A 25723-nucleotide genomic window follows, 5' to 3' on the forward strand; every position below is an offset into this window, starting at 1 on the left:
ACTAATGGCAACATACAGCTTGGGCTTGAATCTACAGAAATAAAAAAAAATTTAAAAAAATCTGTGTGATGCTCAGTACAGTCGGACACTGCTGAACCCCTCCTGGGGTATGGTTGCAGCGTGAGTGAAAGCTGGATTCTAACAGCTCATTCCCTTTGATAGTTTTTATTTGTTACCTTGGGGTTGTGGCTGTTTTCCCTTTTATTGAGAGAGGGTACCTTGGAGATGTGTGTGTACCAGAACTTTAAATAGAATATCCTATGCGGGTATCTTGCATCCTAAGAGGATCAGTGTTTCTCTTTAGTTCCTCACTACTGCTAAGTTTGGGGATGAGCAGCAGTTAAATCTATAATTTTTTAAATGATGAAATGCGGTTGTAACTCTAGGGAAGCATTTAAAAGAGCAGCTTTCTTTTAAAAGCCATTAGCAATACAGTTAAAGATAATGTTCTGAATATTAAAGTAAGACACATTTAGAAGTGGTTTGGGTGTTTCAGAGGGTGCTTGCTACTGAAATGGTGGTTCAAAACATTTGACTTGTAATCAACTTCTGTCTGATGTGTGAGAATGAGTTGGCCTCAGCTCCCGTAGCGAAACAGCTATCTTCGTTCTGAACCTTGCTAGCTAAGCAAGGGCGTTTATTCAAGAAATACTGTTCTCATAGAAAAAAGAGGAATGTACTGCTTGCTGTTCAGCAGCTAATTAAACATTTTTATGTGCAGCAGATGCTGTATGGCGTCAAACCCTCCCAAACCTTTAAACTGTTTGTCATGCTGCCAGTGGATTGGTCTTTCACTTTACAGGTGTTACTTTACTGCAGAGTTTGCCTGTAATCTGAACTGGCCGTGTTTGTCTTACGTGGCTGAAATACCCATTGCATATCTTGATTTGGCTTTATGAACTTTCTTTGTGTATAGCAATATAATGGGTCATTTCTTGCTCTTTGGAGAGAGTTTTGCAAATCCCAGTTTAATAGTTCCTAGTTTACTCCATCTGTTGATACATCGCCAGTATTCAAGTCTGTGCAGTAAATCTTTGTGAGACGTAAGAAAGTCCTTCCTCATCACCCATATAGGCTGAAATCTTAAACTGTATTCCGTTCTGTAAATCATTTATCTCTGTGCTTTTTAAAAAGTGGCCTACCTTTCCCCTTGAGGCCATTGGTCTTGAATGTATTTATTTTTTTGGCAGAGTGCCATGAATGAATCATAGCCTAGAGCAGTTTACAGTCTGAACTCCTCTCTATTGTTAATATAAAATACTTTATGCAGTTCTTACAACGTTTTGCTATGTAAAACTTTTAAGAGAAGAGAGATTGATTTCAGACTTGTTAGTTGCTTTTGAAGTTCCTCAACAGTATGTGGAAATGATTTCTTACGGTCGTACAGCTGTAATCCACTAAAATAACTAGTGATTGTTGCACGGGAAGTTAGTACATGGGAATATGTTCCTAACTCTTTGTCGTAATGAGGTGTGTTTGTTCTTTCATGAAAAGTAGTCACTTTAGCTTTTCATTCCATTTGTAACTTTCCTGTTTATACCTTCCTGCTTCATTTCCATACCGCTTTATTGTTTTATTGTTTCTCTTCTTGACTTAATTCTCAAGTCTTTCATTCTGTTCTTCAGACATCCTCTTTTCTGGTTTGGCCCTTCCACCATGGATACTGTTTCATGCTCCATCCCCTTTTATCCTGTGTAACGGTGCTTTCGTTAAAGGCAACCAGGCAGATGATTGATTTCTTGATGTCTTAAAAGGCCTCTTTGTAATGAAGAGCCTGGACCCAATCAAACTACTAAGGATTTCCATAGGTGGGTCAGCAGCATGGGCCTAGCTGGCTCTGAGATCGACAGTGCCGGTGAAGTATGTAACTCTATCTCATGCTTCAGAGGGAATAAACTAGATGACACAGGATGAATGGGAAATAAAAATTTGGCTGGATACATAACGATAGATTCTGGTTTCCACTTCTCTTTGCAGTCTTTAATCTCAGTATTGTGTCCCTTTATTAACTTGCCTACCATTGCGAGCAACCCAGTTGGCTAGCAGTATGATGTTTGGCTGCTCCTACGCTTAAGGTTTGGGGAGTGCATAGAACTGTACCACACAGGATGCTGACTTCCTCCATCAACGTGTGTAAGATGTGTTCTTTATTGCTTGCTCGTATCCCCTTTTTCCAAGTATTTGAGTAGTGGGTTCCTCCAGGTGGCTGACCTTCAAATACCAGCTATATTGAGTGCACCTGACTTTGTTTCAACTGCAGGAACTGTATTTTTTACCTGTGCTTCAGTGAGGTTTCTCTTTACATTTGGTTGACCTTCAGTGTCAGTGAATTTGACTAACAGATGGAGAGTAACAGCTGCAACCTTATCATAAACAAGGTGCCTCTAGGTAGCATACAGCTGAACAAGTGTGATTCCTTTCTATTAGAGAGCTGGACTTTATAGTATCCCATAGCTTCCTGATGTTTGCAACAAACATCTTTGCCAAATTGGGAAGATAAAGACGGATATAGAGGCCGGTATTCCTGGGTGGCTTAGGGAGCTGAACTGTAAGGTCCATGTTCTTTAAATTGATTGAGGAGGTAATGCTAGAGCCTGTTCCGACTTGGGAAACTTTAGAATAAACATAGCACTTGGTGAGTGTCCAGTAGAGGGGGATCCAAGCAGGGTTGTGACTCATGCCTTTTCCCAGCAATTAATTTAAAAATAGAATTGAAATTGAAATATGCTTTGAAGGTCAGAATGTCAGGTCAGTGTGTGTCTGATAGTTTTTCATGGGTAAGGTGTTACAGAGGACAAAGCATTCTTCATTTTCAAATTCACTTCTGCTGGCCATATATTCTGAATGTGTAGAAAATGAATTTTCTTTGTATTATCTGCTGCACGAAGAAGAGATGTTACCTTTGTATAGCTACTTTCTGGTATATTTTTTGCTTGAGTGAACAGCTGCTCTGTCACTTTTGATACTGTGGTTTCATAAAATTTTGCAGTGACCTTATTTACCTGTTCCTCTAGATAAAAATCTACAGCACTGTTGCTAACTGATCCTGAACTTAATGACTGCTTTAGGGAGAGGCTGTAATCATTTTACTCTTGCATGTTTTAACCTCTTACTCAGACTTGTTAAATCAGAAATGGTAAGAAATGGATTAAGTTTTAGTACATGAACAGGAAGCTTCAGACTATACATTCTGAAATTATTCATAAAAACTCCAAATATTTCAGTTACATCTTCAGTCTAAAGAATTTATGTGTCATTTTTGCCTTTGGAATCCAGCGTTCTGCCAAAACCTTTTCATTAACGGTAGATGGCTATTTTGACAGTTATGCACAGGTTTTTTTTTTTCTGACAAAATGAAGGTCATGCAGCTGCAAAGACCAATATTCTGATCTGACTGAAACTTCATGCAAGTGTAATGGTGATAGAGGGTTCTTCCTGATTTTAAATTTGAGTAGAATTTGATTCTTAGGAGTTTGAAACCATAAGGGACTGTTTAAAAAAAAAAAAAAAAAAAAAAAAAAAAAAAATATTAAAAAAAAAAAAGGTCATAACACTCCTGTCTTTTGGTTCCTTCACTTGCCTTTGTTGTACCGTGAGACCTTCTTTGAAAGGCTTGAGCCTGATGTTTAAGATACCTCCCCTACTCAGTTAAACAAGCTAACTAAATAGTTCAGTTCATTATCTCATTTTGGCTTTATTGAATTAATGTGTATTACTTCTCTTACATGGAATATATCTAGCTCTATGGTATACTTGGTAAATTTGAAAGGTTGTGTTCCCACACTGGATTATTTCTTTAATCTCTGCCTCCTGCCAAAGTTTCTCCAAACCTCCTATTTTAAAATTAGTAGTGAAGCATGAGAAGGGGGCATTCAGTGGGTTTTTTTTGTTTTGTTTGTGGGTTTGGTTTTTTCTTTTAACGTTGCCATCCTCAAGTTGTCTTGCTCTTATGCAGTGATGAAATGTCTGACTCGCTCCCTGTACAAGACAATAGTGAGAGCCAAAAAGTTAGTAGGTTCTTAGAATGCTTCAAGAAGTGGTGCAGGAGAGGGGGAAGAGCTGATATAAAGCAGCCTACCAATGTCTGTCTCATGATGCTGTCACAGTCAGTTTGGCATTACAGTCTGGGGCAAGGCTTTTTAAAACCAAATTATTTTCACAGTAAAATCTAGCCAATCTCTCCCCTCCCCCCCCCCCCCCCCCCCCGCCCCACCCCATTGCTTCCCAAGTCCGGTATTGGGGCATTCATCCTAGATGATGAGATTGTGCACATTCTGCACACTCATGGCTAGCTCTGACCTTGCATCCATGGATTAGAAAATTGCCAGGTAGAAGACTGAGTCAGTAGCAATTTGACAGTTTGAAGGTGAGTTTGTACAGATGACAGCAGATGATGAAACCACATCACTGTGCTTTAAATTCTTACGCCATTAAGTGGATTATATTTAAAGGTTGTACTTGCACAGGTGCTTTTAAAGTAAAGCATCTGTTTTCTTCTGCTTTACTTTTTGTTGTTTAAAGAATGTCTCCTCTGTTCCTTGTCTAGTTTATTTATGACTAATTTCAGCAGGATTCTCTTTCCAATAGAAAATTGAAAATGAGTGTGTTATTTGTATTAAAAACAACAGAAAAAAACCCAGAACCTCAAACCCTTCTACCCTCTTGAGTTCATGACTAAAATGATTTGATGGCTGTCTGATGTTCCACTTGTATTAGTGCAGCTGCCCGAGTGGTGTCTTCCAGCCCTGTTCCTGTCCCTGATGAACCCAGGGACTGCAGGCAGCAAGGCTGTGCTGGGGTCACCTGCAGCCTTCTGCAAGCCATTCTGAAATCACGGTGGTAAGGGCACATCTGGAAACCTGAGGAGAAAGCCCACTTGTTCTGATGAGGGAACTGGCCTTTCTCTAGAAATTGCTAGTCAATAAGAATTTGAAGTCCTCAGTAATTATGAAGATCAGACTGTAAGAGCTATAAAGTTGGCATGTAGAAACAGTATTAAAGTTGGTGCGGGTATTCTCATCCAACAAATGTGACTAAACTTGATTCTTCCAGCGTGATTCCCTGGTGCACCTTTGAGCTGACAGGTGGGGATATTCAAAAGGGCTTTAGACAGTCTTTTGGTATCCAGTTCCTTTAGGCAGGCATGTTACTTCTGTCCAGTGACCTACTGCTGGCGTCTTTGGTTTAGAAGAAATTCTGGTGACTACATAACCTTTTCTTACGGCCTTGAAATGTATGTAAATTATGTAGCTTACAATGAGTTAGTATGTAAAGTCTTAAAATAATTTTGCATCTAATTGTGAACTGCAACCTGTTCATGATTTTAATGATCCCAGTTGCACTAAAGTTTCTCTTGTCCTATGTGAAAGTTAGGATACAAATCTAATAGGGAGTTAAATCTATTATATATATGTGTTCACTGCACAAGAAGAGAGGCAGAATCAGAAAAAAGTGCATAATAAATAGATTACTCTGATTATTTACCTACATCTGTGTATCACTGATTATACTGACCTTTCTTTTACACTGAGTTTGCCATTCAGAGTTTTGCTGTGAACCAGTTGTCATTTTATTGGTGTTTTGGTGTTTAACAAAACTTTAACACATTAAAAACCGTGGGTTATGGCCAAAGGGTGCTTTTGATTTGTTAATCTGACACTTTTTTTCCTTTTTTTTTTTTCCCTCAACTATCTTGTCTGTCTTCATCTTATGGGAATCTTCGTAGGGTGGAATCTTCCTTTTCTCTAGAACAAAGCAAGCAAAAAGTACCTGTGGTTAAATGCTCTGAAAAAACAGAGTTAGTGGTGTTCATATTTCTGTTTGACTTTGAAAGTATCTCATTGTTTGCTTGAAGATTATGCTGCTGTTATGACCCTGCTCCAACTGAAATTATACTGTCTCTTTTAATCTTCCTTTGGATGATGGGGCAGACAATTATAAGAGGGCAAGCTTTGTCTTGAAGCAGGTAATAAATAACCATCTCCATCAACTTACAGTTTGGATCAACTTGTCTGTCTGGAATTACTGCAGTTTAACACATTATGGTCTAATGAAATAATAAACTATCTTCAAAAAAATGTAAAGTGTCTTTTTAAATCTTATGTGCTACAGTGTGTTGAATTTGGGTGTGTTTTTATATAAGGTAGCTTTGAGATGCAGTGCAAATGAATCTAGATTTTTGCAGGGAAGAGTTTTAGATTCAGAGTTTAGCAGTGTTAACACTGAAGAAAAGATGTTTGCTTGTGAGGCTACGTAATTTGTTTTTGATAAAATGTATTTTGAGATACGATTTTAAAAGCTGCTGTCATTTGGTGTAAAATTAACCTGTTTTATTAAAAGAAGATGTGGATAGATGGAGGTATGCATTGTAACTGTACTGACAGATATTGTGAAGCAATGACGTACCTTATTAAGCCTGTGACAAATAATGGTGTTTTGTGATAGCTTTGGAAAAAGTGTTTGCTTTTGGCACAAACTTAATCATCTTTGTGCAGAGTTTAGTATACCTTGGGCTTCTCCTCAGACTTAAGGTAACTGCATGTGTTCCTGTCTGTTGCAACAGAAGTATCTGTATTGCTGCTGTTTGAAAAACAAAAGTGAGATTGCAGTAAGAAATTGGAAGAACTCAGATACATTCCTCTTTTTACAGGCAGTGAACGCCAGCTGGCAAATCACTTCCTTAGATGGGCACCTAAAGAAAAAAGAACCATCTCTTTGTAGCTTTACACTTGTATTGTTGATTGAAGCAACATACCACATGTGCCCCCTGCTGCTAGTCTTACAAGCTGAAATCACTTGAAAATAGTTTAACGAAACAGGTTTTTAACAAAACAGGTTTGACCCCCTTCCCACATTGAGTATCCATGTCTAGTTAACACTGAAGTCTTCCACAATAGTAAGGCATATCACTGCTGTGGCCCACATGTAGGGAGATACTTGCCCAAGGCATTCATAACCAACTGTTACTATAGTGGAAATGTTTTGTTTTCTTAGTTGGTCATGGAACAGATGTCAGGCTTAATTTCAATAATAATTATAAGATTAATGGTTGAGTAGGGTCTGTAGAACTAGGCCATCAGATCTCCCTATAGACTGCAACTGCACTTGATAGAATACCTCCCCCCCTCCCCCCCCCCGCTTTCGGGTCCTTTCCCTCTTCTATATATTTAAAAAAAAAAAAAAAAATCATAAAACAAGTTGTGAAACAGTGGTAACTGTTAAAAAAAATTTCTCAAAACGTACCCAGAAATGACCTAGCAGCTTTTGTTGCTCGTGAAATATTAGTGTCTGTGAAAACTGTGCTAACATGTTGTTCTGCAACGTGTTCAGTGGACCAAGGGGATGTGGGCTGTTACACAAATTCAGGGTAGCAAATCTTTGCTTGCCAAGCATCCTCCACAGCAGAAAAGAGGAGACGTTGCTGCTACAGCTGAGATGCACAGTCGTTCACAGTCCTGGCTCCCTCACGCAGTGGTTAAATCTTCTTCTGTTGCATTGGCTATACTGTATGGAGAATGTCACTCATTTTCCAGTGATTGATATACATATGGAACAGGAGTGGCAACTGGAGTCTGTCCCAGGATTTGAATCATACCCTAGGCGCTCTACGTGGGTGTCTGAGTTTGGGCCGAAGCACTGCTTTTGTTTTAGTTCAGGTACAAACCCTCAACTATCTTGATCAGTTTTTGTGTTCCAGCAAAGTATGTTTTTGCTGGTATCTGAGTCAGCAAAGAGACTTTGATATTCAGTTATAAAGTACCTGCAAAACGAAAAACATTTTAACACCTAAGCAAACCAAAATCTGTTTCATCAAACAAGATTGTTTTTGCTTTATTAATTTGTGAATTTGCCTTTTGAACAGGTTGGCTAAGCTTTAGCATGTGTTGGGTTCAGCAGCTTCAACGAGGTTTTCTTATGGTACGTTAGCTGTTCAGATGTGTTTTCAAAGATTTCCAACATTTGACAACTTCCACTTCTTTTTTTTTTTTTTTTTTTTTTTTTTGTTTTAACAAATGTTGACACCTAACTTTAGTGGGGAAGTCTGTCTGTACTAGCAGTGTTTGTACAGGAATGCCCAGGGTCACCTTTCCCAGAAAGCTGATGTTCCTTCAGAGTCTTTAGATGTTTAATAAATAGCCTGTTGTAAAACTTTTGCTGGGAGCTGTCATAGCATATCCAAAGGATCAAAAGCTGGTTTGACCTCTCCTTTTTCAAGCTCCTCCTCGTCCCAGGAGCTCTGTCTCTTTAAACAAAAAAAGTTTTCCTACCTCTTTCCCTCCAGCAGTTATAAACAGGAGTGGCATACTTTTTTCTTGAAGATACATATTAAAAAGGCTTGTAATTAGTCTGCAGCAATTCATTCTCATGATACGTTCCGTCTAGTTCAAATCTTTTCTCAGTGCCTGTGGTTTTGTTTTCCATATTTCATAGTATTTTTCTTGTTCTGTATTTTTATTTTTTTCTCAAGTAACTTTTACATTACTATTTTGACTACCATTTTTCCAAATATTAGATCATCAAACTCCTGTTCTGCTTGCTGGTAATGAAAATATTTTCCAGTAGTCTATTAATACAATATTGACTTTAAAAATATATAAATATTACCATATATTGTTATAAATGTCATAGATGAAGAGTTTAAGAAATGTATTAAATTATTTTTATGGTTGTTATTAGACTATATGCCTTTCAGTTTTTTAGCAATTGAAATCTTTCTATTGGATATACTAAGTGTGTGGAGTCTAAATCTGGATTTCATTTAGTGTTTGGAATGCATTTTTGGCTAGCTTTTGATGGCCCTGAGATCTCATGACCTGTCCTTGCAAGGATATGAAAGTACTTCAGTATCAGTTATTCTTGCGTGGTTTTGATAGATTTTTAAATTGGAACTGGACAGCACAGTCCCGTCATGGACTCTGAATCTTCCAAGGAATCAAAACGCAGGGTGTGTGGATTCATCCCCGACCGTTCCCTTCCGCACAGCCTCCCACACCGCTTGGCTGGCCTGCTGCTTTGGCTGCACCTCCGGGTAAATGTGGGAGCTGTGCTCCCTCCACTATTTCATACATAAATCCCAGTTTCAGGATCTAAAATAAATGGTTTTTTCTTGAGAAAAGACAGTTGTGCTGCCACTTATATACTTGTGCATTTACGAGCATATACGTCTGTCTCACTGAGAGAAGGGAGGAGGAGCTGAATAGGAGAAATGTCACGAGCAGAATTGTACTGAGACACTTTGTATTTCTGTTGCCCTGTGCTCTTTTCAGGTTCCACCACAAATCTGCAGCCCTAGTGCTTCTTGTGGTGGGGCTCAGCTTGATTTGCCGTCCTTTTCTTTCCCTTTGCAATGGGCTCCAAGAGCCCTCTGAAGCAACCTCAGTTCCTTGTGGCCTTTGTACAGGTTGAATGTAGCACTGGGACCTAATTCTCTAGAAGATGACTGGTGTTCGCAGTGGACAACAGAACGTGAGTACAGTGCTTTTCCGTATCCTCCTGCTCTGTAATTAACTTACGCAAGCTAAAATGCCTGTTGCAGAAGACAGCATTACCAAGTTCTTTGGAGTACGTCGGTGAAGTCTTAGCTCAGCTTCTGAGAAGCGGTTCTTTCATATGTACAAGCCGTCTAACAGTTTAATTTCATGAAATTACTCGAAATAGGCAAAGTATTTTAGCAAGACATGCTCCTAAATTGCTTGAGTCTTGAAAATGTCTAACTTGGGACGAACACTGCTGCAAAGCAATGGGAATGACCGAGGATGTGCTGGTATTCAAGTGGCAGGGAGGTGCTGGGATCGTGAGAGCAGGTGTGTTCACTGCTTTTCGCAGGAATCCAGTTTTGAGGGAGTGGATCACTCTGGCTGCGGCAGACTTTAGGACTTTTTCTAGTTGTAAATGGGAGCTCATACTCTGGAAATGGAAGTGTAGGAGAGCTCTTTGACCACGGTGATAGCTCAGCTTTAGTTTCACAGAAATTGCCAAGACTTTTGGCAATTTCCTTAGATGGCTGAATGAGTCATACCGAATGCAAGAAGGGATTCTGTAAAAAATATGCTTCGGGAGTACTAGCAGTAAACAGGAAATAAAATGCTAGATCTCTTCAGACCTAATCTTCAGATCGTGTCGAATACACGGACGTGATCTCCCTTGTAGTACGTTACCTTAGAATCTGAAAAGCTAGTTTTCGTCATTTGTGCATATTTTAATTGTGTGTGTGGTTATTAAGCCAGTTCCTCACGTGCCGAAAGATGGTGCATTTTAATTTGACATGCGTGTGGTGTATTTCCGCTTTTAAAAATTGCTTTGCTTTGTTCGTAAGAGAAACTTCAGAAAACCGGAGCAGCTTTTCAAAGTGTGGTTAAGAGTCAATTAGGCACCGAACAGCAGCGTTCTCCCTTGCTCCCTGCTTTCCCGTCCCTAGGCAGACAGCTCTAGGGGCGCTTTCTCGCTGTGTTTCCCCTGCAGCGCTGCCACCACCCCGCTCTCCTCCGGGTCTCCCTCGCCGGGCTCACTCGCCAAGAGCCGGCAGGGCGAACCCCTCTCCCCCCGGGCGGCCCCGGCTCTGCTCCAGCCGTTCCCCCGCCCGGGGCGGCACGCTGCCCTGCCGACACCGCCGGGCGGGGCGGGGCCGGGCCGGGCGGGGCGGGGCCGAGCCGAGCCGCTTTGTGCGCGGGAGGGCGCGCCTCCTCCGGGCGGGGCGGGGCCTGGCTCGGCGCGGCTCCCGCTTCCTCCTCGCCGCCTGCGCCGCGCTCTCCCTACCTGCGAGGATATGATGTCAGCGCCTCATTATCCTAATTATGCTGACCTCATAGCTGGGCCCAGCCAATGGGGTCGCCCCGCTCTCCCCACCTGCTAGGAGGAGAATTCCATCATTCCTGGGATTCCTCCCCGGGCCCGTGCAGCGAGCGGCGCCGGGGCCAGGGGCGCTGGGGCTCGCCGCGCCTGCTCCGCTCCGCTCCCGGGCTCGCCGCCCCGGCCCCGGCCCCGGCCGGGGAGTAAACAAGCAGCCCCCCCGCCCCCGGCCCGCTCCCCTGCCCTCTCCTCCCTCGGCCGCCCGGCCCGGCCGCTGCAGCCAGCCGCTCGCCGGGCGCCCCAGCCACGCTGCTGCCGTCGCCGCCGCGCCCGCCCCGGGAGCACACTGGTGAGTGAGCCCGCGAGCGGGGGAGCGGCCCTTGCGGCCCCGGGGTCTGGCCGCGGAGTGGAGCCCGGCCTCGGCCGGGGCGGCCGGGTGGAAAGTTCGAGGCGGGGGGAAGGGGACAGGTGCCCCCGCGGGTGCGGCGGGCCCCGGGCGGGGCTGGCCGGCCCCGCTGCCGCGGCGCTCAGCCCGGAGGAGCGCGTCCCTCGCTCGCCGCAGCCTGCCGCTGGCGGCGCCTGGGCCCGGGGCGGCCGCGGGGCGCTGAGGGGAGTGTCGGCGGGGCGGGGGAGCATCGCCCCGGAGGCGCTGACGGGCGGGACGCCGCCGCCCTGACGAGACGGGGCAGCCCCGGTCTCGCCCTCCGCGCTGCGGGACTTTCCCCGGGCCGGGGAGCGGGCGGCGGAGCCGAGGCTCCCCGGTGTCGCCCCGAGGGAGCTGCGGGGGGCCGGGCGGTCGGGTCAGCGGCCGCGAGGCCGTCAGGAAGGGCAGGAACCGAGCCGCCCTGCTACCGCGGGGGTTTCCGAGCTCTCCCGCGCCTTCCCGCCGGTGCCTGGGCCCGCGGCTCGCCCGGGCCCGCTCCCCTGGCGAAGAGGAGCGGGGGCAGCTCTCTCGGCGGGCGGCAGGGCTGGGCACCGCCGGCGGCAGGGCCGGTCTCCCGGGTGAGGGACAGCTGCCGGTGTCGGCGCCGCTCCCGCTCGGTGCGGTGCCCGCGGGCTCCTCCTGCCTGGGAGCTGGAGGGTATCGCTGGCCGGAGCCTCTGCGGCCCGAGGCGCCGCACAGGTTACAGAGAAAGATGCGAAAGTTAGCTGTTGGGAAATATCCTGGCGTGAGTTCTTACCCGGAAAGTTATTTCGGAGCAATAGGGCCAAGCAGGGAGTATTTTGACTGCCATCTTAAATTCACACCTTGGCTTCGAGAGAGCGTATTTTTCTTACAGAGAAAATCCCTGGAATTTCATCAGTAGCAGAGGGTCCTGTGGTGAAAATCTTCTAGAATGAGTCCGAAGGGCACTGTTACAGCTTTTGACTCTGCCTCTAGCATATTCCATTTGTAGAGCTTTTTTATTTAGTCTTTAGCAGTGCAATTTCAGTCTGTTCAGTCAAGCTGGCTTTATGTTTCCCAGATGTAATCAGGAGTAATTAACTTTCTGAGTCAAGCTGACTGCACATGACACCAGTGCACCCCTTTTCTGAAAGTGCGATGAATGGGAATTTAACAACCGTTTCCACTGACATTTGAGAAACCATGAAGCCAGCTCACTTCGTTCTATGCTGTTGGTGCTTCAGCATTATCAGGAACAAGAAATAATGGACATTTTTTAATTAAACCAAAGAGAACTGATTGATCAAGAGGTCCAGGATTTCTTCTGCAGGATAATTTTTCTGATTAGATTTTCTCTAACTTTAGAATAGGGACTTGTTTCAAAAGCGTTCCTCACAGAGGAACGACTCTGTGTTTAGACCAACAACCAACAACAAACTGTAGGTTGTAAAACCTGAGTGAAATTCTCTTTCCATGCGGTGATATTAAGAACGCTTAGGTCCAAAACTGTATAAAATCTGGCAGCAATCTGCCTCTTCTGCCTCAAAAATACATAAACTTTTTTTTTAAGGCTCTTCTTCAAACTTCTTGGCCTTTATTTGTATTTTTCCATCTGCCTACTTGTTGAGGATATTTCTTATGTAGAGTGTTTTTTGCTTAAATCCCCTACATCTCTCTCTTCTCGTTGATACACCAGTTATAATCTCGGTATTTGGCATCAGTTACAAGAACTACTTGCGGTCGTAATTAAAACACAGGTCTAGTCCGTTAGACTCTTGGTAGAATTTGGGTGTGTCTACACTGTACATTTGCATTGTTTTTTTAAGCAAACGACTGGGCTGAAACAGTTGTTGCTGAATCGCCAGCATCTCCAACGCCCATTGTGGGGAATGGGGACAGGGTGTTTTGGTGCAGGATGCTGTGTTGCTAGCCTTCCTTATCTTTGCTCGGTAACGACTCGGCGAGATGAATGCTATCACCACCTAGCTTTTACACCCACCTTAGAGTAGGAATTAGACCACCTCTGTAAGTGATGAGCACCGAGAAGCGGTGCTGAAAGGGGTAGATCTGACAGTCCGGTAGTATAAAATATGGCTAGTAGCTAAAACAGGATAGAAAATCACCGATACAAACCTTTGGGGCATGTTAACTGAAGAAGCACATTCACATTGCAAAGTAACAGGAGGGTCTTGTTTAAATATAGAAATATATATATATAAATGTAAATATAAATAAAATAAATTGATAACTAATACAGTTTGGAAGCACTGAGAAGGTTAATTTGTTTTCAGATACATTTGAAAGTTTTCTATTACAAAAGGTAGTTTTGGTTCAGCTTCTTTTACTATGGTTAGATGTTGCATGATACGTTTGCAGCAGAATGTGTAACATACAGGATGGACTGGGTGGTCTTGTATCTACAAGACATGGTCAGGTTAGACTTTTCCACCTGTAATTTCTTACGTTTGTTAGCTTTTATTTCAAATACCATTGTTAATAGCTTTCTTTTTAGAATGTTACCTTGTTAAGGAGGATTTACGCAACAAGAAAACAAAAAGCACAAGGTAAAATGCCAAAGCTTTGCTTTAAGCTTATAATTTTCTGTCTGATATCTTAAATTCTTAAGTTGTTTCTGTTTGAAGATTTGCCTGTTCAAACACATTTTCCACATGCAAAACAAGCCTGGTAAAAAAACCCCAAAGTACTGAATAAATACATTTTTTTAAAAAGTGGTATTTTGGTAATTCCTTTGGCCAAGTAGCCTGAACTCACTATGAAGACGGAGAGTTGTAAATGCAGAAGGATGGTCGCTGCTACATGGCAATCGCAGTCTACACTGAGCACTTACAGTTAACATTTGGCATGGGTATCTCAACACCGGATTTCTGTATCCACAAGTAGAAGCTCTGATCTAGGTGCAGTTGAAGGAATTTAAATGTATTGTGGCTATTGAGGACACATGCTGGATACAATGTGCTTATCGTTATTCTCATTCACAGTACAAATACGCTTTACTCTCTCCTATCTTAAAAAATAAAAGATGTTGACCTGGCTTGCGTCAAACTGTTGCTTTATCTTCCTTTCCCCTGTAGACTTATTGATTGTGCTGGTAAGTTGTGTCTGGATTTCCTCTTCAGTTTAGCTTTCCTCCATTGAAATCAAGCGGAGTCTCTTTCTCCAGGTCCTTCGGGTTATGAATTTGACTGGGAAGTACCGTGCCTGTATCTTCCTAGGTGTGAGCTGCTTTTGACCTATTTGACCATGCTTTTCAATTAATCTTGTTTTCCCTATACTTGTGTTTATCTACACTTACTTCACTTTAGTGCTCACTCTGGATTGTTTCTCGAGTGTCTTGTCGTTCTTGCCTCACTTTTTCGTTGTTATAATGGGCTTTGTTTATTAATCCACTACTTCTCCCTCCAACCTTATCTCTGTAATTTCACCAGACATATGAATTCAAGTACCAGACTTTCTCTACATATTTTAAAGGTTCAGCCTTTCTCTCTCCTTGGGATGGTGTAGATGTCTATCTCTAGTTCACACTCAACAAGTTTGAGAGAGACCTCTTACTAGTGTCTGCTTTCAGATGTTTCTTATTAACGTCTTTGCAATGGCTGTTGGCCGTGCTGCTATTCTGTTTGTCAGTCAGACCTGTAATCCAAGTATGTTTATGACTGTGACCTCTCTTTAGATCTTCATGTCCAAACTGTGTCTACATTCTTCTGATTTTTCTTAGCTGCACAGCATGTCTTTTGCACAGGCCTCTTGTTCTCATCACCCAACTTTTTCCTTGTTTCTGTCATCTAACTTGTTACTTCGCTTGCCAGTTAAGATCCGTTCGAGACAAAAGCCATCATACCTCCATAATGGAGATTACTGCCGCAAACAATCTTTCATGTCTCTCTTTCCTTTCTGTCTCTTCGCTATTCCCCCCCCTTTTTTTTTCCAATCAAATATAAAGTTCTCCTCTTTATTTCACATCTCTCCTGATATACCCCACTCTGAGTAGTAACTTTTGTGGGGTTGAATAGGTGTCTCATTGTTCAGTCTGCAGTTAGTCTCTGGTGCCGGTTTCTCTACTGCCTGTTTACTTAAGTTTCAAACAAGCAGTTTTAGGGTTTTTCCCCGCATGCTTTCCCTGATGCTTGGAAGGTGCTGTATAAATCCATGAAATCACTTAACCCTTCATTTCCAAAAGCTGTAATTTCTTTATAGTCTTCAAAAAAATGTTAACCGTTAGGCATTTGCAAAGCTGAGAGTACTTCGTATGTGCACGGAACTGGCAAAAGCTTGAAAAGGGGAGCGAAAATAATGTGCTGTTCGTTACACTAATGGGTGTTGTGTTCTTCAAGTGTTGCTTAAAAACTTAATAGTGGATCAGTGTTTAGTAACTTATTTGTCTTTCAGATGCTGTATCTATGGTTTTACATTCTATGTCTTTACTGTTTTTCAGAATGTTTCTTCGCTGCAATGTAGGTGAGATGACAGACTAGGGGAATGTTGAGTGGAAGCAGTAACTGATAACTGAAAGGACTGAGTAAGATATTAAACTAATATTTGAAATTACGGTAGATAAAAATATCTTGAACGCTTGTAAAAGTGCTTTTGGCTTGTGTCTCTTTAAATCTGACAGTTAAGATTTTGTAACAAGTAAGATACTTAGGACGCTGTTTCCATAGTGCTTAAATCAGATCTGTCCAGAGGAAGTTAAGTTTGTGTACTTGTATTTCGCTGGTCACTTGTTTTCCCTTACGAGATCTGGGTATAGAGCAATACTTGCACGTAGGCTAGAGAGTTGTTTTTTGACGGGGATACTTACAAAAATTCAGCTTTGATTCAGGTTAGTTTCTGCTTCGTAGACAGGTTTCTGTGTCACACAGAGAATTAACTGGCTTTTATCAGAAGTCTGCTTTCTAACTGGCTTTTTTGTCAGAACCCTGGAAATTGAACTACTCTTTCCTTTCTGAAACATGACTCCTGAGGATGACCAGGCTGTTCTCTGAAGGCTGCCTTGGAGTAGCTGTAGCAGTTGCTGTCCTTGCCGAGATGGAATTAGGCTTTTAAGCTTTGAGTCTAAGAGAAGATTCCTCCTCTCTCATTCTCATAGGCAACCTGTATTTCTTTCCTGAACTGTTATCCCCAACTTGTTAGTTTAATTTAGAGATAGAGGGATAGTTCGTATTGTTTGAAAAATAACCTGGAAGTTTATAGCTCCTTGAAGGTAATTTTCATAACTGTAAATGTGTTCAGCATGTTTAAAAAATCGCAGCATATATGGTATTGCAGCCTGGGATTTGCAGATCTCTGTATTAATGGCATCCCTTCAAAGAAGCTCTTGAATGGACACAACATTCTTCACAAGACCCGTAACTGTTAGAGAAACACTTCTGCAGCTCTCTCATGATATGAACTTTAATAATATGCAAAGCTACAAAACTATATTGAGGCCAGTTTTAGTGAAGTTGTTTTTGAAGTGTCTGATTTCCTGAATAGAATTAAGACTTGGTTCCTGTTTCCTTCTCTCAATGTGGACTTCTGTCACCAGCTAATTCTCTTACTAGGAGCATGTTCCGGAAAGGGATTGGGCATCTGCTACTCCCATTATTTGAAAATTACTGAAAAACTTAAACCAGCAATTTGTTTTCAATAAAAGGTATCTTAATATCCTTTGCATTGTTCTTTATCAAGAGGATTTTTCTAAAGAGTTGACCAAAAAGCTTTGTATTACTGTCTTTGAAATTTAGGACAAAGCTGGTTAGTGATCATGAGTTAGCCATCAGTTTGGTGTAGCCGCATCATCTGATCAGACATATTTTAATCTTTTTTCCAACTGAGTTTTCACTCTGTTAGAGGAATTTGTGTGAGAGGGTCGGTCAGTAATCAACAGTCTGCGGAGAAACAAAGTGGTGCTATTTTAAACTCCAAGAAAACAAAAAGCAGGAAAGAAACCAAGCATCAAGGTCTAAGGGATCAAAGTGGAATGATGCTGAAAGCTCCTTTAGTGAACACTCTCTTCCAAATCTTTGCTTTGATTTGGAGGAGTGTGGCCAAACGTGATATAAAGAAATATTTACTGAAGATGGACTTAGTAAAATAAGAATCTAACATCTTGTTTTCTAAAACCTCTTGCCCACATGTACTGTCTTTAAATGAAGGAGTTAACTGGTTTTATAAGTTTAGTTAAAATACTGTTCTTGAGCAAAAGTTGATTCTGACAGGGAGGGAGAATGCATGTTTTTATCCTCAAAAGCTATACTTAGTTATTTCAAGTATGTCTCCTCTTCTTGCACAGTTCTATGGAAACAAGACTGGATTTAATTCTTTATTGAAAATACATTTTTTAAACTTAAAAATACTTTAAAAATCCTTTTTCTTACGCTTTAAAATCTTTAATTAGTTTTAAACTCTTTGACGTTATTTAGGAAGAGGGAGGGAGGATAGCAAGGTTTATTATTTATAGTGCAAAGTCAAGGAAATTGCTTCCCAAACATATGCTTGTTGTTAAGTCTATATACATGTGTTTGAGATTTCTGTAGTTGCCACTACCCCTTTTTTTTTTTTTTTAAGATCATACTGTAAAGTAAGTTACAGTAAACAGTTGTCATGACAGAATAGCATGCTAGTTTTGCAGGGGAAAAAAAAAACACAAAGAAATTGTTAGCAGTCCTGGGTTTTCTCTCTTTTTCCATTTGTTTTCTTAACAGTTCTGTCTATGCTGTTGCCTTCTTATTTAAAAACACATATAAGTTGTGGGCCTTTTAACAAAAGCATCTCGACAATGTGTTAATCTCTTCCTTCCTTTCCCTTTCGTATCTTTTGGAATTTCATATTGGAACTTCTTTTTTAGTTTTGAAGCCATTCATGTGAAACTTTGAGAGGCTTATGTAAGCTGTGATAATTTTTTTTTTTTTAATGGGAGAGTCTGTTGCTTAATATAATGCTGAAATGTGTGTTTTTATGTGACTGGGTTAATTTTTCATGTATGGGAATTATGTGTTGTAAGGGGAGAAAAACAGGGAAAAGCAGCTACTGAGGTGTGATTATGATTATACAAGTTACAGTTTTCTGTCTGTGTCCTTATATATACACATGCCCAGTGTTGACTATATGTTCATGAGTAAGAAAATGTCTTAATGGCTTATAAGCTTTGGATGATTCTACTTTGGGCACAGGAGATATGGGGTACAAGTTTATTGAATACTACGGATCTAAAGCAATCTTATGCTCATGTAGGTAGTCAGGCCAGCTGTCGTCTTCACTTCAGATGAGTTGCATCTTTGGATATTGTCTCAAGTAGCTATTTATTGGGATGGAAGGCTGGCATGTGGGACGCAAAAACGCTTACAACGTATAGCAGATAACCCTGTTGCAACATACATGAGCAGTGGTCATCAGCTTCAGTCAAGTACTTGAGAATTTGGTCTTCTGGTTTGTTTTGGATGAGTAGTTGGTGGGAGAGCTAATTCCAGTGTTTCCTCGTTTTCAGCAATGACTTAGTTTTAACAAATCCTGTGCTGGTATAACAGGAAGAGAGCAGCAGAAACCTGGATTTTTTGATTCTTTCTGGTGTCATGCTCTTGTTGTTCATTACTACTTCCTTCTGTAATACTTGATGTGTGTATGCTATGAACAAGTGACGTACCACCTGGTATGTTGTTGTAAGGACTCTGCGAGTTTACTCTTTGAAACTTTCGCTCTGAATTTTCCAGGATCCAGAGAGGAATGGAGACTCCATTGGATGTTTTGTCGAGAGCAGCATCTCTAGTACATGCTGATGATGAGAAACGTAAGTCTGAAATTTAGTTCTCTAACTTTGTTGGATCCAGATGCTTTATGTTTGCCTATGTATCAGCGTAGATGCTGGCTTTATCGATCTTTGCATTTTACTGAATCTAAGACATGTAGAAAAATGTCTTCAGAAACCCTTCAGAGATCATCTTCCTCAGGTGCAAAAATGGTACGTTGCATTTCAATTGGTTAGTATGCAAGAGAAAATAATTTCTGTTATTTCGAAAATGTACTTAACAATTCATATAAAGGTGCCCCTTTTTTCCCAACTGCATTTGCGTTGTTAGTAGACAAAAAGTTGTAATGGAACTGCTGTCAAACTAAGGACAATTTAAGAACTCACGCTCCCTCATAATATCAGTTAGACCTGTTCTCATTTAAGAACACATAACTGGGTGGGCGTGAGTGGGTTGCAAAGATTCCTGTAGGCTGTTATCATTAGTAACGAGCACTTCATTTTCCTTTCACTGCTACTAAAAGGTGAGTACAGGATTTTAACATAGTAAATGATGTCGGTTGCAGCTACAGAGGCTCATGTTGCCAATCATTTGGGTAGTATTTTTGCTTTTAACATTCACAAGAAATGTTTAAGATGGGTTAACTGATGTTATAATAATATTTTCAATTCTGCCAAATTGCAGTGCTACTTTGTAGATCAGATTGTTACCTGCCTGCTTAGTAATAAATGTCAGTTTTTTTCTGAGTAGTGTAAGCACTCAGGAAGTGTATACATCTTGGGTATCACCCTGAATAGATGCTAACTAGAAAAATGGTATTTTGGATTTCGGACTGCTTTTGTGTGTAGCTTCTGTGCATAAAATCACCTTTTAAGATGAATTCAGCTTTTCTTCTTTTGGTCTTTGTTCCTTTATTCTGTATATATTTTTTGAAAGTAGTTGCCTTGAATGTTGAATAAAAGAATTGATTTCCTGCTGTTGCTTGTCAACTTACTAAAGTAATTGTAAAGTAAACAAACACAGTGTATTTGGACAACAAGTCCCAGAATTTTTGTGTATATCCAAATAGTCAAGATAACAGTAGCTTGCTCTTTCAGAAGTTTGTAAAATGAAGGTTTCATACCCTGATGAGCTCTTCTGTATTACTGGCTCTTAGCTTTATAATGAATATTGGTTTTGCTGTTCTTTCATGTTCACCTTGCTACTGGGTAAGTACCAAGTTTTTACTGATCCCACTGTAGTAGGATGTTGTGGTTGATTGCTACAGTTATTGACTATTACTGGTAGAATGAACAGCAGTGGAAGTCCTTGAGGAAATAATTTCAACCGTGATTTTGGCCTGGGGGATTTCTCTTGTAAACTAACATGTATTTGTAGAAAAGGCAAAAGCTTAACCTATTTTCTTTTGACTCAATTTTTTTTAAAATATATTTTGAATATGTATTCCCAATTTTCTTAAGCTTAAATGCATTCTTTTTGGTTAACTATTGCCTAAGACTGTAGTTTGATTTTTGAGTTCTACAGGGTGGGAATGTTGGGCTGGATATAGAGAATCCAGAGGAAGTCTGATTCAGTGCAACTTGCATGTGAGGAAGCTGATATGTATCTGGTTCTAATTTACATTCCTTTAGTCCTACCACTTAGACTTAATTAGATTTATGCCACTCTGCAGCTTCTAACTTATGCTGTCTCTGAGTTTGTCATGTTGTTGTGCATATTGCGCACCAAGAATGCTATAGTATGAAAAGCTGCTGAAAGGAAGAAACAAAGAGTAGTCCAGACCAGTCACTGAACTTGCACTTTTTTGTGTCAGCTTTTGTGGAAACGGCACCAGCCAGATTTCACTCTGTGTTACAGAGTGGATACTAACAGCTTGAAGTTAGCCTTAATCTTGAATTTAGCAATTATCCTTGAGCTTTCCAGTAAAGTGCCTAGCATGCTGCTCCTGGAGTTCTAGCAGTGGTCCTGTCTGTATTTCTGTATCCCCTATTCACTTTGTCTAACATGTAGAATTCTACATAGAGTTTCTAATACTCCAGTCATGACCAGGAATGTAATAATTTCTTTTTTTTTCCTTTTTTTTTTTCTTTAAATCAGATTACTTTCAGATACTCGGTATCTGAACACACTATTGAATTTATTTCAGTGATGTTTCTTGTATTTAAGTAACACATACAGGTAATTTTATTGTTGATTCATTGGAAAAAATTTCAATGGGTTCTTTTTGACATTTCTAATGATATCATGAAGTTTCCTGCTTCCAAAGTTTTGAATAAGGATTTCAGATTAATTTAGTTTCTGAAACATTTCTGTCTTACCCCAAGTCTTTTATTTTTGTGCTGGAATAGAAGTTTGTCTAACAGATAACTCATGATGCCCTTTGTGCATTTCATGATCGAAATTTTATCCTATTTTTTGAATGGAGAGCAAAGGAAATGTAGCTCTATGCTATCCTGACATGACAGTGCTACCAAGTAACTAGTGGTTAGATTCCACTAGTGAAACAATAAATCTACTTGATAAGGCGATTCAACTCACCTCAGATATTCTCGTCTAAGCTATATGCCATGTAAGATTTGAAAACTGCCGATTTGCCACTTTTTAAAGATCATTTTAAGCAATTAAGATGTACATTTTAACTATCATGTCTCAAAATTGTTCCTCTTCAAAGTAGTTTACCATTACAGTTTTTATAAGAAAAATAAAGGTAGTCTTAACACTTCTCTGTCATCTCGTGTGAGAAGTATATGCAAAATGCATATAAAATATTTTTAAAGTTAGACTGTGTATGCTCCTACACAAGGTATAAAGCTAGCTGAAGTTGTTAGTGGTCTCTTATTCATACGTATCAATAATTTTCACTGCTTCTTTTCTTGAAAGTGTTAGTACTATTTGTACACAAACCCTTGATGCTCTTGCCAACATCTTAAAGAGCAAACTTTCACACCCTGGTATGCTTTAATCCCCTCTCAATCTCAGCTTCAAACTAACTTACATGAATCAGCAGCCTTCAAGTGCATTTACTGAATCCAAGGAGTGCAAATACAGGTTCTTGTTAAAAAACCAAGGTTTATTTCCTGAAGCTGGTAGGTATTTCATTTTATTCTTGTTTGTCTGGGTGTATTCAGAGGAGGAATATTACCAGTGTCTATGAATTTAATTCTTTCTAACGTGAAGGATCCTCTTACCTCTGTGGGCACTCCCTGCAGTGCCAAGTAGTATAGAAGTGTCTTAGTGTATATACAAAACACAGTCTATTTAAAACAAATACGTTTAAACTTACCAGCACTTAAAGAAATGGATGAGATGTATGCCTATGTAGATTTCCCAGAACGGTTATTGGTTTCTTGAACGAACATGATCTTGAGGTTTTTTTGGTTTGGTTTGGTTTGGTTTTTTTGCAGCTGCACCTATGTCAATAAGGTTGACCTTCAGTGATACATTAGCACTATATGTTGCTTTCAATTGCATCTCTGTTTTATTTCATGAACTATGCTATATTTCAACAGCTCCCAGTTTAAATCATTCTGCACTTGTTATCAAAGAAAAATTATGAAACACATTTGGTTAACTACTCTGTCATGGAAATGATTAATTATGGAGAAGAAATGATTACCGTGATTTTGTATTTGTAACTGTTACCACTGTGATGTAAGCAATTATTTAAGCTTATGGTATAGTGGATCTGTACTTCAGAAAACCCAGCAAAACAAAACAAGCTGAACAAAAGAAGACAGACACTCCTTTAGAGGTGGTAACAGTTAAAGGAGAGGATAAAGATGTTTCCTAGTGGAGTTCGTTGTTGACTTATTGTCCAAGCTTGGTCTTCCACTTCAGTGGAAGGAGAGCATACAATGATGTAATTATTAGCCAGTCATCTTGAAGGCTTGTCACTAATTGCTTACTTGTCAATAGTGAAGGGAAAGGATATAGGAAGTCTGTGCTGTTTATGAGCAGCTGTTCAATGCCAGAGTAGGTAATGTGCAACTATTTTATCTGTAAGTGGCATCTGTAAGGTTTTGCTGGTTTCTTTTTTCAGCGCTTCAGAAGCGGGCTTTATATGAAGTGAACACCTGTAAGACCTGTGTACGTATGCTGTCTTTTTAATGTTCTCATGGCTGGAAACCTTGTCGAATGTGGGTTGTTGTACAGTTGCAAAAATCAAGTTTACGATGAGATGCTTGATACTACTCATTACTCTTCTGTTCCTCCTCTTTTCTTATACTGTTCTTACTGGGGTCGTACTGATTTCTCATAGGCTCAGGATTCAAGCTGGCTATTTTTCGAAGACCACAGTATAAGCTGGTAGCATTTAGGTAAAGACAAAGAATTACTTTAAGTACAGTTTTTCTTCCCATAATTGTCTTGAACAGCAAGTGTTTAAACATTAAGGAGGGTTATAATTTTGTATTTATCTCATATAAAAATAAGCGTTTTGGGAACTGGTCTTTCAGTAATAAACAGTGGTTTAAAGGCATAATCATGTTATTGAGAAAATAGTGAAGGAAAATGCTAATAAGGACTTGCACTTGCAGAATGTGTTGAAAGCACTGTGTACTCAGCCTCTGCTGATTTTATAGTAACACTTTACTTACACTTCCCTCCAATATGCAAGTCCAGTTTAAGAATGTGGGAATGAATGAGAAAAAACATGTTGTTTCTCACTCTCTCAGGGTAATATAGTGAAAAGTCTGTTGCTGGCAAACAGAAGAAAATATACTTCCACAAGGAAATGGAAGGTTTGGAAACAGCTAATAAATGGCACAATAAAGTCCTGGGTAATAGCTTTGTGTTCTAATGCATTGTACCAAATCCATACCTGTGGAGTCTTGATTTCTGTTTTGAAAAACTGATACGGGACTACATTAAGGAAAAAAAAAAGGTGATCTTTGATCAAGCCATGCTTCTTGCACATGTACCATCAGTCGCATGCGTCATCCTTGTATGCAGGGAAGCCTGGAATTGCTATTCCACACTTCTTGCCTGTGAACGCTGTTATTGTTTGGCAACAGTTTCTTTTATGTGGTTTAGTTTAATCCACTTCAAATAATTAAGCTAGACCATACAGTTGATATTTCTAGTATGGAAGAATTACTGTGCTTTAAAATCCCTGCCCTAATCCACTTTGTAATAAAATCCTCGTGTAGACAAGACCTACAAACCAGTTTTCACTGTTCTTCATTCATATCAATTGGTTCAGTTAGGAGAATGAATTTTGTGCTGGCTACCATCTCATAATTAATAAATATGCAACGATTAGTTGTTTTGGATAGCTGATCCTACAAAAGATACTACTTTAAGGCTGAGTTGAGAACAGTTCATTTTTTTTTTTTTTTAACACTCTTGAAGAGGATGATGACTCTGTCAGCTTACAGTCTTTAAATACAAAACAAGCAATATTTATAGTGGAATTAGACTTGAATGTTGCTATTTGTGTTGAAGATATTAATGATGAAATATTTCTAGCATCACCAGGACTTTTCACCTACACGACTGTTTGTTTTGTAAATTTATAGCAAACTATGGGCGGTGAGCCTAAGGCAGGTTTTAATATCAATGTTTGCAGAAGTTTAAATAGCTTCCATCCTACTGTGTGAGCACTTAAATCAACACTGAAAATATTTAAGATCCTGAAGGTTTTTTGACTGACTGAAAGTGAGGAATTGCATGGAACTCGCTATATGAATGCAGTTAGTACAAGGACAGGCTCAACGATGAGTTTCATTTGAGGTTTGCTTTGGGGGGGGGGGGTTGGAGTTTTCTTGGGGTTGGTTTTTTTTGTTTGTTTTGTTTTCTAGAGATTCATCTGCTTCAGAAAAATGGGAAACAGTGATAGCATTTTTACACAGAAGTGAAAGAGCAGTATCATGTCACAGTCCTTGTTTATTTTCTATTCACAAGTTCGCCCCATTCCAGGTAGAACTGGAAGGAATAATGCATGCTTGTAGTAAGGATGATAAATATTATAAAGCAAAGTATTACTTAAAACAAGATGAAAAATTTCCAACAGAACATAATCTTGTCATGTGACTTGCCCTTTCTATTTTTATTTGCACATATATGTCCAGAATAGCAAGTCTTGTAACAAAGAAATAAATGGAAAAAGTCTTAACTGCATGTTGTAGTTAAGAGATATTTCAGTGTTATCATTTATGGAACGTTTGTTTTAGGGGTGGAAGGGAATCAAATTGGTTCAATAAGGGCAACCTGGAGCATGTTTAGAGTTCTTTTGAAATCTAAAATGTGTTTGTGTACTGACCCTTAATTCTCATATAGACTGTTTTGATGGTAAACTATTTTCCCTTCATGCTAGAATTCTTCATTTTGTGTCCCCAGTAATAGGTATAATACACTTAATAGTTTAGTACATCACCACTTCTCTGTTTTGTGTTTATTGTTTTGCCATTATTTCTGTAGTTTGTGGTTATTTTTTTTCACTGTGACAATGTTGAGAATGTTAATGTTATCTGTAGTACTTGGTGCTGTACAAATACCTGGGAAAAGGTAGTCCCTGTTCTCAAGACAGGCCGTCGAGGGCTGGAAGCAGAGCACCACTATCGTGATACGGGGCTGCTTCTGATTAGCCAGCGCCTCAGAAGCAGAGACGGAAACTCGCGTTTCCCGATTCCTAGTTGTGGCACCTTATTCACCGCGCTGCGAATGCCATAGCTTCTTTTGAAGCCTGAGCTCTACTGGTGTGCAAAGCAACCTGGCAAAAAAGTCCTGGCAGAGTTTGATGCCATGAACACTGTTGCTACCGTGGAAGTGGAATTCAGTGGGTGGGCAGTACTTCTCCTTTTCTGCT

At 40.3% G+C, this 25723-nt stretch overlaps 2 protein-coding genes across 3 annotated transcripts in view; both read left to right on the top strand.

The window, feature by feature from the left end:
• The window catches only part of TAMM41 (TAM41 mitochondrial translocator assembly and maintenance homolog), a 33763-nt gene extending 27474 nt beyond the window's left edge, over positions 1-6289 (top strand). Inside the window, exon 8 of the mRNA XM_076345988.1 lies at positions 5726-6289. Coding sequence (XP_076202103.1) covers positions 5726-5748 — 23 coding nt within the window. The 3' untranslated portion in view covers positions 5749-6289. The remainder of the gene's footprint in view (positions 1-5725) is intronic.
• A 4786-nt stretch (positions 6290-11075) lies between these two features.
• Positions 11076-25723, top strand: part of VGLL4 (vestigial like family member 4) — a 96500-nt gene continuing 81852 nt past the window's right edge. The window contains exons 1-2 of one of the 2 annotated variants that reach the window (XM_076345991.1): positions 11076-11137; positions 18883-18959. In XM_076345991.1, the coding sequence (XP_076202106.1) occupies positions 18896-18959 (64 nt within the window). In that variant the 5' untranslated portion in view covers positions 11076-11137; positions 18883-18895. Of the gene's footprint in view, positions 11138-15661; positions 15711-18882; positions 18960-25723 lie in introns of those variants that run through there. The other variant, XM_076345992.1, reaches the window with a different exon arrangement.

This window comes from Aptenodytes patagonicus, chromosome 8 (assembly GCF_965638725.1).
Source record: "Aptenodytes patagonicus chromosome 8, bAptPat1.pri.cur, whole genome shotgun sequence".
Lineage (NCBI taxonomy): Eukaryota > Metazoa > Chordata > Aves > Sphenisciformes > Spheniscidae > Aptenodytes > Aptenodytes patagonicus.